General features: G+C 44.9%; 2 protein-coding genes across 3 annotated transcripts in view; one reads left to right on the top strand and one right to left on the bottom strand.

The window, feature by feature from the left end:
* The window catches only part of HERC3 (HECT and RLD domain containing E3 ubiquitin protein ligase 3), a 106,564-nt gene extending 90,742 nt beyond the window's left edge, over positions 1–15,822 (top strand). For both annotated transcript variants that reach the window (XM_004590577.4, XM_058667050.1), the window contains 3 exons: positions 12,141–12,324; positions 12,524–12,626; positions 15,372–15,822. In XM_004590577.4, the coding sequence (XP_004590634.2) occupies positions 12,141–12,324; positions 12,524–12,626; positions 15,372–15,580 (496 nt within the window). In that variant the 3' untranslated portion in view covers positions 15,581–15,822. The remainder of the gene's footprint in view (positions 1–12,140; positions 12,325–12,523; positions 12,627–15,371) is intronic.
* NAP1L5 (nucleosome assembly protein 1 like 5) lies at positions 1,464–2,037 on the bottom strand. The gene has a single exon (XM_004590576.2). The coding sequence runs from the start codon at positions 2,035–2,037 to the stop codon at positions 1,480–1,482; it is 558 nt and encodes a 185-aa protein (XP_004590633.2). The 3' UTR covers positions 1,464–1,479.
* Positions 15,823–16,265: the final 443 nt, after the last annotated feature.

Below are 16,265 nucleotides of genomic sequence, written 5' to 3'. Positions count from 1 at the left end.
TGTGGGAATAATAACAGCTGAAAATTATTCAGCATGATGTGTCAAACCCTGATGGGTGGGCTTTCTGTGTTGTTTGTTTTTCACAATAACCAGTGAGAGAGGGACTGTTTGTAGCCCCTAAAAAGCGGAGGAACAGACAGGTAGTCAGAATACAGGGGTTTTTTTTGAAAATATTGTTTTATTAATGCCACAGTGGTAAACAACTTTGTTTCTTTATAGATCACTGGCTCACAAATAATTTAAAACCCACAAAGAAGCTAGAAGTCTTCATGTTCAATGCTTTCTTCCTCAAAGTCCATCCTGTATGTCACTCTGTCCTCAAGCAGGAAAATTCGATAATGCACCATTTTATATTTCATATGTCACATTTACATAGCAAAATAATGAAGGCACAGCTAATACAAGCAAACTGAAACCCTTTCTAATTCTGAGCTGGGGGTAGGAGCACACACTTAGATTGGTTCTTCAAGTATATATTCTCCAAACAGTAACTTCAGTGAAGAGTTGGATGATTTTTTCACAACTACACTCTAAAAGCTACGTGACAGAAAGACTTCACAAAGATCAAACTACGTAACACTGGATACACATGCTTTACAGGATATGCTACATTCTACACCTCTTCAAGTAAATTAATACTTGTAAAATACCAGGGGACATGATTTCAATACTTAAACATTGCGGGGTGGGTATCTACGTCTTTGTAAACACACTACAGAGAAAAGACATCAACATGAGGTCAGAACCGATGAATACAGATGTCAACGATATAATACAGGTTACACACTCATCCGGGGAACACACAGGTTTCTAAATACTCAGACGCAAGACGCAGTCGTCCTGGGCCTCCCTTGACAGTAGTGTCAGGATCTCCACCGATGCTGTTGCTCTCCTCCCAAGTGTAGAGGTGCTGCTGGCAGGGTTTTGCAAAGTCACACAGGTGGTGGTTCTCTCAGGCTCTGCTTTCTCAGTACTGGGAAATGCCGGGACTAAAGAAATCTAAGAATGAAGCCTTGAGACACAGTCCGGGCTGGGCTGGGCTGCACTGCATTGCGCATTCAGCTTGTCTGGCAAAGCCCGCGATGGATAGGTGTCCATGGGGGGCTCTTGACGCCCCCGCCTCCCTGTCATCACCTGACACCCCCTCTCTCTGCCTCAACCGCAGCCCTAGCCGCAGAAAGCATGGGGGTGGGGGAAGTCCATTGAAGTGGAATTCGATTCTCATAGACACCTTTTGAGATACTTAAGTGTTCGAAATGACAGTCAAATTTGCAACGGGCTGGCCAGGATCTAATTGCTGCAAATTGAAATCTGTTTTAAAAGGAATGTCCAGATAAATTTACATTGTGTTTTGGTCAAAAACCTGAGCCTTTTTGAAGTCCACCGATACGTATTTTTTTTAAAAAAAAGTGGGGGGCGGATAGAGAGAAAGAGAGAATGGGGTGGTTTGGTCGCCGGTTCTCCTTCTCTGCCACCCCCTTACTTCTCAGCATCGTCAGGCACCTCGGCGTGGGGGTCGTCATCCTGCGCCCGTGCGGCCGCCGCCGCCCCCTCTACCTCTTCCTCGTCCTCCTCTTCTCCCTCCTCCACCTCCTCGTACTCTTCCTCCTCCTCCTCGCCTTCCAGGGTCCAGGCACAGCCTTCCATCTCGCCTGTGAGCTCTTGGATCTTGGCGAGAAGGGGCTTATAGATCTCATTATACTTCTTTTCCAGAGCCTGGAATTCCTTATCAAATTTGGCTTCTATCTTATCGCATCGCTTCTGCAGCTTTTTCAGAGCCAGGACCCGGCATTTCACCGAGTTAGGCAGGCTCTCCATAAAGTCACTCTTTGGCTTTGCCGCGCTCTCAGCGGGGGTCTGGGTCTCCTCTGCCATCTGAGCAGCGGCGCTGTCAGAGTCACCGGCCGCACCGTCGGGGTCTCCGCCACCCTGCGCGCCGCCTTCCGCCATTACCTCCTCCGCTGCCGCCTCCGCTGCCGCGGCTGCCGCGGCCGCCTGGCTCGGCTCCGCTGGACTCTGGTTCTCTGAGTCGGCCATGTCGGACAAGTTGCCGCAGAGGTCTAGGCTGGCTCCCGCAGCGGCCGTGCACCTGCTCTGCTCCGGAGCGATCTTGCGGCTGCGGCAAGTGGCAGAGGCGGTGGTGATGAAGGCCACGCCGGTGACGTGAGCTGCAACCCCGCCTTCCTCAGGCACGCGCGGGACTGGCTGCGGGCCGTCAGCTGACCCGCGTGAGCTCATACTGCAGCAGATTGCGCTGGCCGCCTGCCCGCACCACCGCCCACGCCCGCACCCACATCCCTGCCCGCACCCGCGGTTGCACCTCGCGCAATGTCCCGCCACGTGCCGCTGCAGAGTGTGGCTGGCAATGCGAGCATCTGCTTGATGCATTTTTGCTACCCGCTGCTGAGTGTGGGCTAAACATGTACGCATTCTGATTTATGCCTTGGGGACCCAGGAACTTCATACATTGCCTCTAAAATGGAATTTAAATGCGTATTTTTCCATGAACTTTTTGAAGCCCCCTGTGCGTCTTGCTATGGTTTCTTTGATCTAGCTTTTGTTCATGTGTAGGCATTGCTGCAGTCAACCTGCCCTGACCGTGGGCTGGTTTCTCCTGACTGTGGGGTCTGCCGTGATTCCCTGTAATCTGTCTCCAAATTCATTCCCAGAATATGGACTTGTGAGAGAATTGGCTCCTTTCTGACCCTTTGGTATCCTGGAGTGCAGATGTGTGGTTTGGCAGTGCATTTTCAAGCTACCCAAATGCTCCTGGCTGCCAGCCTTCAGAACTACAGGCATATGTCCTGGTGCACAGTGTGTCTCTTCTAGGACAGGCCTTGAGTGCGGTTTGGAGCCCGCTAAATAGGAGGTCTCTAGCTCTGGGTTTCCTGGTGTGGATTCCTGTGGGGCTTAGCAGGAAGCTCAGACGCCGTCTCCTCTGAAGCCTAGGTTGAGGTCTCCCCAGCTTTGGACTGTTCCAGTATCTACCCTGTGCATCTTGGTTGTGATTTGTGTCTGAAAACATTTAAACAAGCACTTGTTCTCTGACTACAAAAACGAGTAGCCATTTCAGTTTCTTTCCTTGCTAGCAGGGTTTCTTGAGTAAGAATCCACTTTTATTTATTTTTATTTAGAAGACTGACATTGAGATGATCTGTTTGCTGGTTTATTCCGCACATGTCTGAGGCCAGAGCCAGGAGGCTGAAGCTGCATTCACGCCATTCAGCTCACGTGGGAGGCAGGGTGGCAGGTTCTGGAGCCGTCACTGCTGCCTCCCAGGGCGTGCACGAGGAGGAAGCTGGATGTGGGCATTAACCATTGCATCAAAAACCTGCCTGTGGAATTAACAGCCCAAGCATGTGCCTTAGGTGTGGCAGGCCGTTAGTTGGTCCTTCTAGGGATTCCTGCAGAATGCTTCAAATTATATTGGAATTTGCTACGTCTTTATGTGTGTGAATCTTAGAAAAGGACCTTCCCCCAGTACATTTGGTGCTGTCTATTCATTCTTGTGAATGCTAGTGGATTCCTGAGTACTGACTCATAGCAGCAAACACCTGTTGAGTTTTTTTTTTGTTTATAAAATGTTGCATGTATTAATAAGCTAAGATACCCTATAATAACCTCTTTCAAAACTAAACATTTTAGGTGCCTCTTTTCCAAGAAAAGTAACCATCTGCAAAAGTTCCAATATATTCTCATTTGCAAACATCCTAGTTTTGTTTTTTCGTTACATGTTTCCTGTCATAAAATATTTTTAAGTCCAGAGAATTTGCTCTTTCCTTTTCCTGTTACCATTTGTAATGACCACATTTTATTGTTTGGACCAAAATGTGAGGGTGCTGGCACTGGAGTACACTTGGTTGAGCTTGCCACTATGGTGCTGGCATCCCATATGAAGTGCAAGCTGCTGTTTCTAATTCAACTGCCTGCTAATACACCTGGGAAAGCAGTGGATATTGGCTCAAGTGCTGGGGCCGTTGCCACCCATTGCAGGGGACCAGGGTGGGATTCCTCAGTCCTGGCGTTGACCTCAGTCCTGGCGTTGACCTCAGTCCTGGCGTTGACCTCAGTCCTGGCTGTTGCAGCCGTTTGGACAGTAAACCAGTGGATGAAAGGTGGATTCATTCTCTCCCCCTCATTCCTTCCCTCTTCCCTTCTGTCACTGCTCTGCCTTTCAAATAAATAATTTTTTCCCTAGCTGAATTTGATGTGTTAGTGCGAGAAGACTTCAGAAAGCACAAGGAAAATGTGTATAATTTTTAAAAAAGATTTAGTTAATTTTAGTTGGAGAGTCAGATATACAGAGAAGAAGAGAAAGAGAAGGGAAGATCTTCCGTCCGATGATTCATTCCCCAAGTGGCCGCCAAGACCAGAGCTGCGCCAATCCGAAGCCAGGAGCCCAGAGCTTCCTCCAGATCTTCCATGCAGGTGCAGGATCCCAAGACTTTCTGCTGTCCTCGACTGCTTTCCCAGGCCACAAGAAAAGGGAGCTGGATGGGAGTCGGGGTCACTGGGATTAGAACTGATGCCCATATGGGATCCTGGCACATTCAAGGCGAGGACTTTAGCCACTAGGCCATTGTGCTGGGCCCAAAATGTGTATAATTTTAAAATTGTGCTTGGATCTCAAGGGTTTTGTTTTGCTTTGCTTTGGGGGTGGGGTACACCAAAATAGACTTCTCTTTCTGTTGCATTTTTCTGTGTACTTTTTAAAGTGCTTGCATGGATCACATTTGATTAACTCGTGCTTGCCTATCTGTTATCTCACTGGTACAGACCAAAAATCATCTCTCTCGATGGCTGCAGCCACTTGGAGACTAGGTAGAATTTTTCGTGTTTTATAGGTAATAAAGTTAGAAGCTGAAGAATAACGTGGACAGTGCAGGGCAGAAAGTAGGCGTCCTGAGTCCTGTTGTAATAGACGTTGTAACAGACTACAAAAAAAAAAAGTTTAGTCAAATCCTGGAGACCAACATAACTTGCTTACTTCATCCAAGATGTGCTCACTTGTTAAAGATTTGTTTTCATTTCATAGACATTGAAACTTAGTGTTAAATGAGGTTATTTTCAAAACCTATTTTTAGGGAAGTGGGATTTACATGCGTTAAAATTCATACTTTTTTGGTGTGTTCACAAGCAGATACAACCATGCAGGCACCAGAGTAGTCAAGATACAAAACAATAACTTGACTGCAAAACATTCCTTTCCAGCCCAAGCCCCACTCAGCCCTTCTGACCACTGATCTGTTGACTAACTCAAGAATTCGGTTTTTTTTTCTTTTTTGGTAGGAATTTGTATAAACAGAACAAACCATGCACTTGCAGCCTTCTGAGCCTGGCATTTTTTTTTTTTTAAAACTAAACACAGTTCATTTGTGATTCTTCTGTATCATCATGTCTATTAATAACTTGTTCTCTTTATTGGTTAGTAACTGCATTTGTGGTGTGGGTGTGTATTCACTGTTGTGTTTCTATATGAATGTGTGCTCAGCTGTTTTGACTTCTCTCAGATACAATGCCTAGCAGTGTAGGATCAGATGGTATGTTTTCTGGACCATTCCCCATCCGTACCAGCAGCGTCAGGTGTGTCACACCTTCAGCAGCCTTTGGCGTCTTCAGGCTGTTGTTTCTCATAATCTGACGGCTGTGGAGGGCTAGCCTAGTGAGGATGTGTGCTTAAGACCACTCTGGTGTCAGCTTCGATAAAGCTTCTGTCTAGACTTTGTCTCCTTTCTGAATTTTTTTTGTACTTTTAAGTTTTAGAAGTTCTTTACATAGGTCACTGATCCCTTGTGAGGCCTGTAGCTCTCAAGGTGGGGGGAAGGGACTGCACCAGGGTGTGGTGGGGGGAGCACAGGTCTTGGATCCCTGGCATCAAAGTCCGCCTCTGCCTGTGTGTTAGTTGTTTGTCCTGCACTCTGTTCTGAGTTGGGATAATAAAATGATCATATCAAGCTCAAAGATTTTTTTTTTCACTCTGCTTCACTGTATTTTTATTAAGACATAATTCTCATGACTTAAAATTCACTGGGAGTGAACTTTAAATATTCATTGAGATCACATATATCCAAGAACTTATTGCAGTAACTAGCTCCTACTGAGGATAGCTTAATCATTGTTAAAGACATGGTAAAAATGATGATGATTGACATATAGAGCTTAGAGCCTGTGTGCTGGTGGGCCAGGGTACCTGCACTGAAGTACCAGATACTGGGTAGCTTAACACGAATTCATTGTTTCAGTTAGGAAGGTTAGAAGTCGAATCTGGCTTTGGTAGGGCTGTGCGATAAGGATCTGTTGCAGGCTCTGTCCTTGCCTTGCACGTGACTAACTCCGTGACTCTGCAGCTTTCCTCTGCGTGTCTGTGTCCACATGTCCTGTTTTTATAAGGACACCGATCCTATCAGACAAGGATGTGCCTCAATAAGTTCATGTTAACTTGGTTAGCTCTGAGAAGACCTTATTTCCAAAGGTCACACATTCTGAGTTAAAATTTCAGCATGAATCTGGTGGGGACGCAGTTAAGCTCATTACACTCCACTCTTTGCTCACCCCCATTCATCTCTTCCCTGCATGCAAAATACACTCACTGCATTGCAACGGCCCTTAGATGTGCACAGCCATTCCTAAATCCAGAGCCTCATCTGTGATGGTTACATTTGTGAATTGGACAAATGAGATGCCTAGATATTTAAAGATGATTCTTTGTGTGTTCATGAAGATGTTTAGAGAGAAAAAAGTGTGTTGTTGTCTTCCCTAGTGGAGATGGGCTTTATCCAATCAGTTGAAATTTTGAATAAAACAAAAAGTGAATAAGAAGAAAGCCTTCCTGATGCCCTTCAGGTTGGAACATTGTTTTTTTCCTGTGTTTGGATTGGGATATACCATTGGCTGTCCTGGGTGTCTCTCCCCCCTCCTTTTTTTTCCCTATACAACCCTACCATATCATGTATCATTTAAACCAAGGGATGATGAGACTCAAGGCAAAATCCGTTAGCACATGTGAAACTAGATAAGTTACTAGCCCCCATATGATGGTAGGATAGGCGTATGATAGACATTCCCAGTCTGAAAGAGGAGTTTGAAGGAGAAAAGGGGGGTATGGGTTCCATGTCAATCGTAAATCTAGCAGGGCTAATTCCTTTAGATTTCGATGTTTGGGAGGGCGTATGGAACCTCTGGCTGTATGCTCTATTCTCTGGCCCTCCAGATCAGAGGTAGTGGCCCTACTCCCTCAGTAGGTCCCCTCTGGGCTCGTTCCACTTAACTCTGAACAGTCTTAGCTGTTACTCTAACCATTTCTTGCATTCATCCGTTTCCTACCTCGGAGGCCCAGAAATCGAACATCCTACTTTAATTCCATCCCATTCCAGTTGTCTTTATTCCAAGTATTTCAGTTTAGCATGAAATACACAAAAGTCTTTTTGATCTTGTGAACAATGCCCAGGGATCTAAGCTGTCTTCTAAAAAGATCTCTCTCCTCCATCTTTCCTGTGTAATTGCATCTCTGTTTCTGACTTCTAGTGAGAGGATTGGATCTGTGAGTCACATGTCTAATTCTTAGCAGATTGTTCCACCACATTCTTGACTCTGTTTTTAGAACATTCTGTCTAGGTAGAACGAGAATTCCCCAAACTTGGTCAATTTCTTCTTTCTTTTTGCTTGGCAAGTTCCTCTTTGGTTTATCTATTTCCTTTTGCATTTTGCTATAGGTAGCAAAGAAACCAGACTGCAGCTTTAACCCTTTGCTCAGAAGTCTCCTTATCTAACTATTCACTGGGGAATTCATGAGTTGGATGAAGCACCTGTGATAAGGAGTTCAGTTCTCTGATGTAATGACCTTAAAAACTGGCCATTGTTCACATGTTAAAAATGGGAGAACAAAGACTTAGTAGATACAGAATTTGGCAGAGCCTGCATTAAATAGCTGCTGTGTGTCCCAGTCACCCACTGTGTTACATTATTTGCTGGTGAGTTATTTGTATGGATGGTAACCATGTCAAAAACGTCTGCTTAAGCAAACCTGAGTTCAAATGTAGCTTTATGAACTGTTATAACAGTGGATGAGTGGGATATATCCTTTTAGGATTAAATTCCAAAAAAAAAAGTCCTGCAGTGTAAAATACAGAAGATTACAGGGAGTAATGTTTCAAATGTATTTGCATATATGATCCAGAATAAGCAAATGATATTTACTTAAGGATTTTAATCAAAAGAATACTGATCCTCTTAATCCCATTCCTTTTCTCATCTAATCTTTCTTACAAAGACAAAATGCTTATGAGTTTAATATGCAGTTGTGTGTTTTTATACTTCTGTGTTACAAGGAAATCTTTTTTTGCATTAATACCTTTATCTTTAAAATTATTACATACAAGTATTTACATCAGAGGTGCTTCAAAATAGTTCATGGGAAAATGGAATAATGGAATTAAAGTCAATGTGATTTGGGAATTGTGGTTAATTGTGGCTAAGGTGCTACCTGGGACACCTGCAGCCTCTATCACAGTGGCTGGAATTGAGTCTCAACTCCACTTCTGATCCACCTCCCAGTTAGTGTGCCTAGGAGGCAGAATATGATGCCCCAAGTACTTGAATTCTTATGTTATAAAAGAAATAGCAACTCTGAAACAAAATCAGGCTGAATTATTGGAAATGAAGGATGCAATGAAGCAAATTAAAAATTCAGTGGAAAATGTCTATGATAGGATGGAGAGAGAAGAAAAAAATCTCAGAATTGAAAGATATTTCTTCACAGTGGGGAAACAAACAACTGGGAACAGAGCTGAGTCAGGCTAAACAAAGTATTCAAGAATTTAAGAGATACTGTTAAAAGGTAAAATATGACTTTTGGGAGATCCAGAAGGTGCTGAAAGAGAAGCTGGGTTTAAAAATGTGTGTAATGAAATAATAATGGAAAACTTCCCTAATCTGGATAAAGAATCGGGAGAGGGGATACAGGGGGGACACAGAACTTCCAAGAGGGTTGACCAAAAGTAGTATTCACCATGACACATGATAATCAAGCTCTCTTCAGTTGAACATGAGGAAAAGATCCTTAAATGTACACATGACATATAGAGGAATTACAGACTCACAACTCACCTCTCACATGAAACTCTACGCGCCAGAAGAGAATGGAGCGGCATATTCCAGATTCCAAAAGGAAAAAAGTTGTTAGCCCAGAATAATGTACCCAGAAAAACTTTCCTTTGTCTTTGAAAATGAAGTAAAAATTGTGCACAGTAAAAGCTCAAGAAGTACACCTCTTCCAGACCCGCCCTACAAATGATACTTAAAGATGTTCTCTTTACAGAGAAGAGTTGTACCCACCAAAGTCAAGTGCAAATGTGAAGAACATCCCAATAAAATAACAACAGAAGACTGTATCAAACAATGAACAACCCATTGCTAAATGACAGGACCAAATTACCACCTATTCATGTTAATCCTGAGTGTAAATGACTTAAACTCATCAGTGAAATGTCATAGGTTAGTGGACTGAATTAAAAAAAACCCAGATATTTGTAGGGAGACACATCTCACCAACAAAAATCGGCGGAAACTATATCATGATTTTCATGTTTTTGTTTTTATTTTCATTTCTTCAAAGGTTTTTTTCCTCATTAAATTCTTCACTGACTCATAGGTCACATGGTAACATCATTTTCTTCAAGAAAGTTCTTTATTTTTCATTTCTTCAGCGACACATTAGTCATTCAATAGCATGTTATTTAACTTCATGGCATTGTAAATTTCTATTTTTCTTCCTTTTGTTTTGTGATGGAGGCTATCATATTCTTATGTGAGGATATAATGCAGTAAGCATCTCTGCTTCCAGTTCAAAAATGGGCTGTCAACGAAAGTGTTGAATTTATCTTGACAGTAGGATCTCTCTGCCATTGTCCATGCCCGTATTGCTGGACTTATGACTGTTTTTGAGGAACTATACTATTGTAATAGTATAGGGGAAATCAGGCGGTGGGGGGGCCTTGGGGAGAGGGTTAGGGAAATTCCAGAGTCTATGGAACTGTACCATAAAACAATAATAATAGCTCATGTTAAACATTAGTCTCAGTTCTAAGTGCTTTTACCTGTATGACTTCATTTAATCCTATGACAGCCCCGTGCACTATCCCCTGTTTGCCATTTTGCAGAGGAAGAAGCAGACAACGTTCCAGGGGTCTGAAGCTCGAAGTGGCAGAGGTGCTACCTTTCTTGGGTTGTATTGTTGAAATTGCAAGCAAAACAAAACAGCTTCAGGCCTCTGTCTTACTTCACACTCATATACTCGTGTATGTGGCTCCCATCGTTTCAGAATTTATCTTCTCACCATCCCTGTGTGAGCTTCTGGTTTCCCTACCTTCTCCATCATTGACAATATATCAAATGTCTAAACTTAGGGCAGGGCAGCCTGAGGAGTGCCATTGATAAGCCATCATTGTCTTCCTTACCTTTGTCTGTTATTAATAAGAAGATGCCACTGTAGAAGGCAGTTCTTTCAAAGGCTTATTAAAGGATTTGTGTGAAAGTATTTAAAGAGTTAATTTTAAAAATAAGTTAGGGTGGTCCTGGCATGGCAGCCTAGTGGCTAAACCTCACCTTGCATGCTTTTGGAGCCCATTATGGGTGCCGGTTCTAATCTTGGTGGTCCTGCTTCTCATCCAGCTCCGTGCTTGTGGACTAGGAAAGCAGTGGAAGACGGCCCAAAGCCTTGGGACCCTGCACCCACACGGGAGACTTGGAAGAGGCTCCTGGCTTCGGATCAGTGCAGCTCCAGCCGTTGTGGCCGTTTGGGGAGTGAATCATTAGATGGAAGATCTTTCTCTCTCTCTACTCCTCTCTGTGTATCTGCCTTTCTGATAAAAATAAATCTTTTTAAAAAAATAAGGGTGCACATATCAGGTGGTTTAGCTTTGTTTCTGGAGTTTTCTTAAACATTTTATTTTTAGCAGAACCCCAGCTACCTGAGGCATCCCTGCCTCCTCAGGAGCAGGATCTGCATTAGCAGGGAGCTGGAGTGCGAGGCAGAGCTAGGACTCAAATATGGGCTGTGATGGCAGTGATTGAATCGCTAGGCCCCACGCCTGCTTCCTCTTTATTTTAAGCAGGCTTTAAGAGATGAAAGTGGCAGAGGTGAGGATACAATGCAGTATACATCTCTACTTCCAGACAAAGACGACTTACAATGAAACTGTTTACTCTATCTTGACAATAGGATGCTGGACCCTGCCATTGTCCATGCCCGCAATGATGGACATATGACTGTGTATGAAGAACTATACTATAGTAATAATATAGGGGAACTCAGTAAAGAGAGAGGGAATTGGGGAGGGGGTGTGGGAAATCCCAGGGTCTATGGAACTATATCATAAAATAATAATAATAATAATAATGAAGGCTATGAAATAAAAATAAAATAGAAAAAAGAGATGAAGGTGGTAGCACTTGGGTCAGTGAGGCCAGCAGTGCGGCTCTGCCTGTGTGACCTCATCCCCCTTCTTCCCTTCCATCTCTTCCCTCCTTCCCTTCCTCCATCCTCCCCTCCCCACCTCTCTACTCCCCCCCCACTTATGCCCTGCCCCCTTGCCCCACACTGCCGGGGACACTGGATGGAATCCTGGGACAGGGACACAGTGGGAAGAGTGGAGAGCTGGTGAGCTACACGATGCCTTTAGATGCCCCTGGTGTGAGGATTTGAAGTTGGATTTTCATCATTTTTTAAAAAGATTTATTTATTTTTATTGGAAAGCCAAATATACAGAGAGGAGGAGAGACAGAGAGGAAGATCTTCCATCCGATGATTCATTCGCCAAGTGACCGCAACGGCTGGAGCTGAGCCAATCCGAAGCCAGGAGTCGGGAGCTCTTCCAGGTCTCCCACACAGGTGCAGGGTCCCAAAGCTTTGGGCCATTCTCGACTGCTTTCCCAGACCACAAGCAGGGAGCTGGATGGGAAGCAGGGCTGCCGGAATTGGAACCGGCGACCATATGGGATCCCGGCACATGCAAGGTGAGGACTTTAACCACTTCGCCATCGCGCTGGGCCCAGGATTTTCATTTTGAAACATGGTGCAGAAGAAATGGCTGCATAAAGCTGTCAAGTCTGTTAAATGGCTTCTTACTTCTTTGGTCCTGCAGGCAGGAATTTGTGGATGCCTATGTAAATTATATCTTCCAAATCTCGATCCACGAGTGGTACACAGCCTTCTCCAGTGGCTTCCTGAAGGTGTGCGGTGGCAAAGTGCTTGAGCTCTTCCAGCCTTCCGAACTGAGGGCCATGATTGTGGGAAACAGCAACTACAACTGGGAGGAACTGGAAGCGGTAAGCGAGAGGGATGTTTTCTGTGAGCGCTGGCCCAGAAGGTGTCCTGGAGCTGGTCTCCCTCTAAGCCGGCCACGGTGCAGGGGGAAAGGGGTGACCTGCCTCTCAGGAGCTACTTCTTAGTCCTAAATGCAAATGATCTATAGTAATGTTCTTCTGTAAGATACGTTTTTCTTTTCTTTTTGTCTGTTTTGGACAGACTGCCATCTACAAAGGTGATTACTCAGCCACACATCCTACTGTGAAACTATTTTGGGAAGCTTTTCATGAGTTTCCATTGGAAAAGAAGAAGAAGTTTCTCTGTAAGTATCACTTTTGTCAGTCTGGCATTTGTCCAGTTTGTAGTCTTTTTTTTTTTTCTTAAGTTGTTATTTATTTGAAAGGAAGAGAGAGAGAGAGAGATATCAAGATTGAGATTGAGATCTTCCAGCGACTGGCTCACTCACCAAATGGTAGCAAGGGCTGGAGCAGGGGCAGACTGAAGGCCGGAGCTGGGGCCTGCTTCCAGCTCTCACGTGTGTGCGGGGCACCAGCACTTGGACCACCCTCTGTTGCTTTCTCAGGCACGTTATCAGGGAGCTGGATTGGAAGGTGCTGGACTCAAACTGGCACCCACATGGGATGCCACACAGGCAACAGCTTTACCAGCTACAGCATTTTGGTAGCCCTAAGAGTGAGTAATTAAATGAACATATTGTACTTTTGTCTTGGTATCTCAGGCACAATGTAAGTTTAATCATGTCTGCTGCCTAGCAGAAACCATTGCATGAAAAAAAAAATAACTTCACCGATTTTCAAGTAATTCTTTTAAGTAGTGGCTTATGAAATTGTTTGGACTAACCATCCTTATTACTTCCACTTTTTAAAAATTTCACAGTGTCCATCATAGCTAGAACTGAGGAGATGTGACTTGTAGTGACCATATTGTGATATGATGCAGATGCCAAATAGTTCACTTATTTAAAGGGTACCATCCAGTGGTTTTCAGTGTGTGTGCAATTGTGAGCCTGTCACATTCACACAGTGCATTTGAGAACATGTCCTTCACCTTTCTTTCAAAAAGAAATCCCTACCCGGTGGCAGTCACTCCCCACTTCTGCCCACACCCTCCATCATTCTTTCTGTCGCTGGGTATGCCTGTCCAGACCTTTTGTATCATAGGAGCATATGATGTGTGGTCCTTTGTCACCAACTAGAATGCATTTGAGAGGGATAATGCCTTTGGACAGCAGAAAGAAATCTGGTTTACATGAATAGATTTGTCCTTTTAAAAATAGTTGAAATCTTCCTCTGTTTGTGTCATTATGCCATTGAGGTTAGAAATTAGCAAGTATGGCCAGCATCATGGCACAGTGGGTGAAGCCGGCTCTTACGATGCTGGCATCTCGGTGCTAGTTTGAGTCTTATCTGCTTCACTTCTGATCCAGATTCCTGCTAGTGCTCCTGGGAAGCAGCAGATGAAGGTCCAAGTCCTTGGACTCCTGCCACCTGTGCAGAAAAAATAGATGGAATTCCTGACTCCTGGCCTGCCTCGCCCAGACCTGGTTATTGCAGCCATTTAGCGGGTGAACCAGTGGATGGGACATCTCTCTCTCTGTCTCTCTTTTTTTTCCTGTCTTTAACTTTCAAATAAATATGCAATTTTAAAAAAGGGATTTAAAAAATAGCCAGTGACTAGTACGGGGATCTTGAGAAAGTTCATGGGAAAATAGATATTATGAAAAATTCTGTGTTAATTCCAAATATTTTTTGCACCAAGATTTTGCTATAATCCCATTTGCCATTAACTTTTTGCAGGCCACTTATATACATTTTTCTCCACATAAAACAAGAGTTTGAAAGACAATCTCTTTTGTAGTCGGAATTGTGATAGAGCACGTAGGGCTGCCTGCCAGCATCCCTAATGAGTGCTAGTTCGAGTCCAGGCTACTCCACTTCTGATCCATCTCCCTTCTGATGGCCTGGGAAAAGCAGCATAAGCTTGTTCAAGTGCTTAGACCCCTGCCATCTATGTGAGATTTGGATGAAGCTCCCAGCTTCAGCCTGGCCTGGTCCTTGAGGCATTGCACTCATCTAGGGCGTGAAACAGCAGATACAAGTTCGCTTGTCTCTTTCTCTCAATTTAAGTAAATAAATAAATCATTTTTTTAAATGACCATCTCTTGCTTTACAAGAATAAGCAAATATTAATACTGATATTGGACCTTACTCCAAGATTCTGATGCTTTCTTGGAGCAAGGGTGACAATAGTGGAAATCTTCTCCAAGAATTTTTGCCAAGGGATGTTTCTCCTCTGCTTGGGGACGCTGGCTGTGGAGAAGCAGTGACACAGGAGTAGAACAGCAGAGTGAGGGCTGCTGTGACACTCAAGGGAAGCCTCGTTATGGTTCTGGAGATTTCTTTAGGAAAAAGCATTTTAGGTTCACAAACCATTAGCCTCAGAGATTCTTATGAACTCTAAAGATTTTGGCGTGAGCTGTTCTGGCTCACCACCTCAGGCCGTGGCGAGTAATTGTGACAGTGATTTCCAGCCGTTCAACCAGGAGGGAATCATCCAGTGCTGGAAGACACAGACCAGGCATCTGGCTTCCGCCCTCCTCTTGTCCCCTCCCGTCACAGTGCCCGTCCCATGAACGGAAAGTCCGATACCCCACCTGGGTCTGCTCTGGGAAGGGTGTCAGTAGAGGGAAAGGAGAGGAAATCGGACCCAGATGGAAAGTCAGTAGCCAGAGTGGTCCAAGCCCCAGAGCTTGGCATGTGTGTGAGGAGACTTGAGATATCAGACACCTTGACACTCTTTTTTCCTGGTTTCCCCCTGATGTCCTTTCTCTTCAATATGTGGAAATCTTATAAAATTGGTGCATTTCTTGGGACCATTTTTTTTTTTTTAATGATCAGTCATTGCTAGTCATGGCCTTGGGTCCATGGTGGAACTTTCGGCAACTCAAACTTCTCACACCAGCCACAGGGTGGCAGCCTTTCTCTCCGTCGCGGGGAGTCTGGCCTAGGTCAACTGGGCTGGTAATGATGTCTGCCTTTCTCCCCAGTGTTCTTGACGGGCAGTGATCGGATTCCTATCTATGGCATGGCCAGCCTGCAGATCATCATCCAGTCCACAGCCAGTGGGGAAGACTACTTGCCTGTGGCCCACACATGCTACAACCTGCTCGACCTCCCCAAGTACAGCAGCAAAGAGATCCTGAGCACGCGGCTGACGCAGGCCCTTGAAAACTATGAGGGGTTTAGTTTGGCCTGAGGCTCGCTGGCTTGTAGTAAACACCCCTTCCTCTCTCAGTGGCTTCATTGAGGTCTATACAGAAAATCATGGGGGAGTGATTTCTATTTTTTTATTGTCTAAGTTGGCCGGGGCTTGGGACTCTTGAACCTGTTCGATGTGTTTGTGGGTAGCAAACAACCTTCTTGAGAAATCAGGGGTTGGGAATGTGGTGAAAAAATTGCCTCTTGTATGGGAAGTGTTTCTGTTACTTTTGTTTTAAACCCGGGTACCCAGTATCCCTTGCACTTGTGAAAACACTGCTGTCTCCTGGATAAAATGTCCATAGGTTTTTAGCCTTCCGTTTCCCGGATGTGTCTCTCAGCCTTGACCTGTCCCCCCACCCGCCCCCAGGCCGCCGCCACCTCTCTCCGGTCCTGTCTGTGAATGCCTTTAACTGGTCCGTCTTCCCCATGCACACGGGGCAACTCCTTTCTCTGCAGCCTTCAGAACACCCTGGCCTGTTGCCACCTGCCTTGCCCCCAAGGAGGAAAGGTCCACTTCAGACCTACTTCCAAATCACTGAGTTTGCGTGCCCACCTTGGGTGGAGCTCGAGAATCCACAGGGGGCTCTCGTGAACACACAGAAGGATCTGAAGGGAGCGGCAGCCTTCCCCAGGCCCAGACCATTGCCCTGACCCGCGGCGGGGCCAGCGCTATTGGAGCT

The sequence above is a fragment of the Ochotona princeps genome, chromosome 7 (assembly GCF_030435755.1).
Source record: "Ochotona princeps isolate mOchPri1 chromosome 7, mOchPri1.hap1, whole genome shotgun sequence".
Classification (NCBI taxonomy): domain Eukaryota; kingdom Metazoa; phylum Chordata; class Mammalia; order Lagomorpha; family Ochotonidae; genus Ochotona; species Ochotona princeps.
This window is presented reverse-complemented; position numbering and strand designations above follow the sequence as displayed.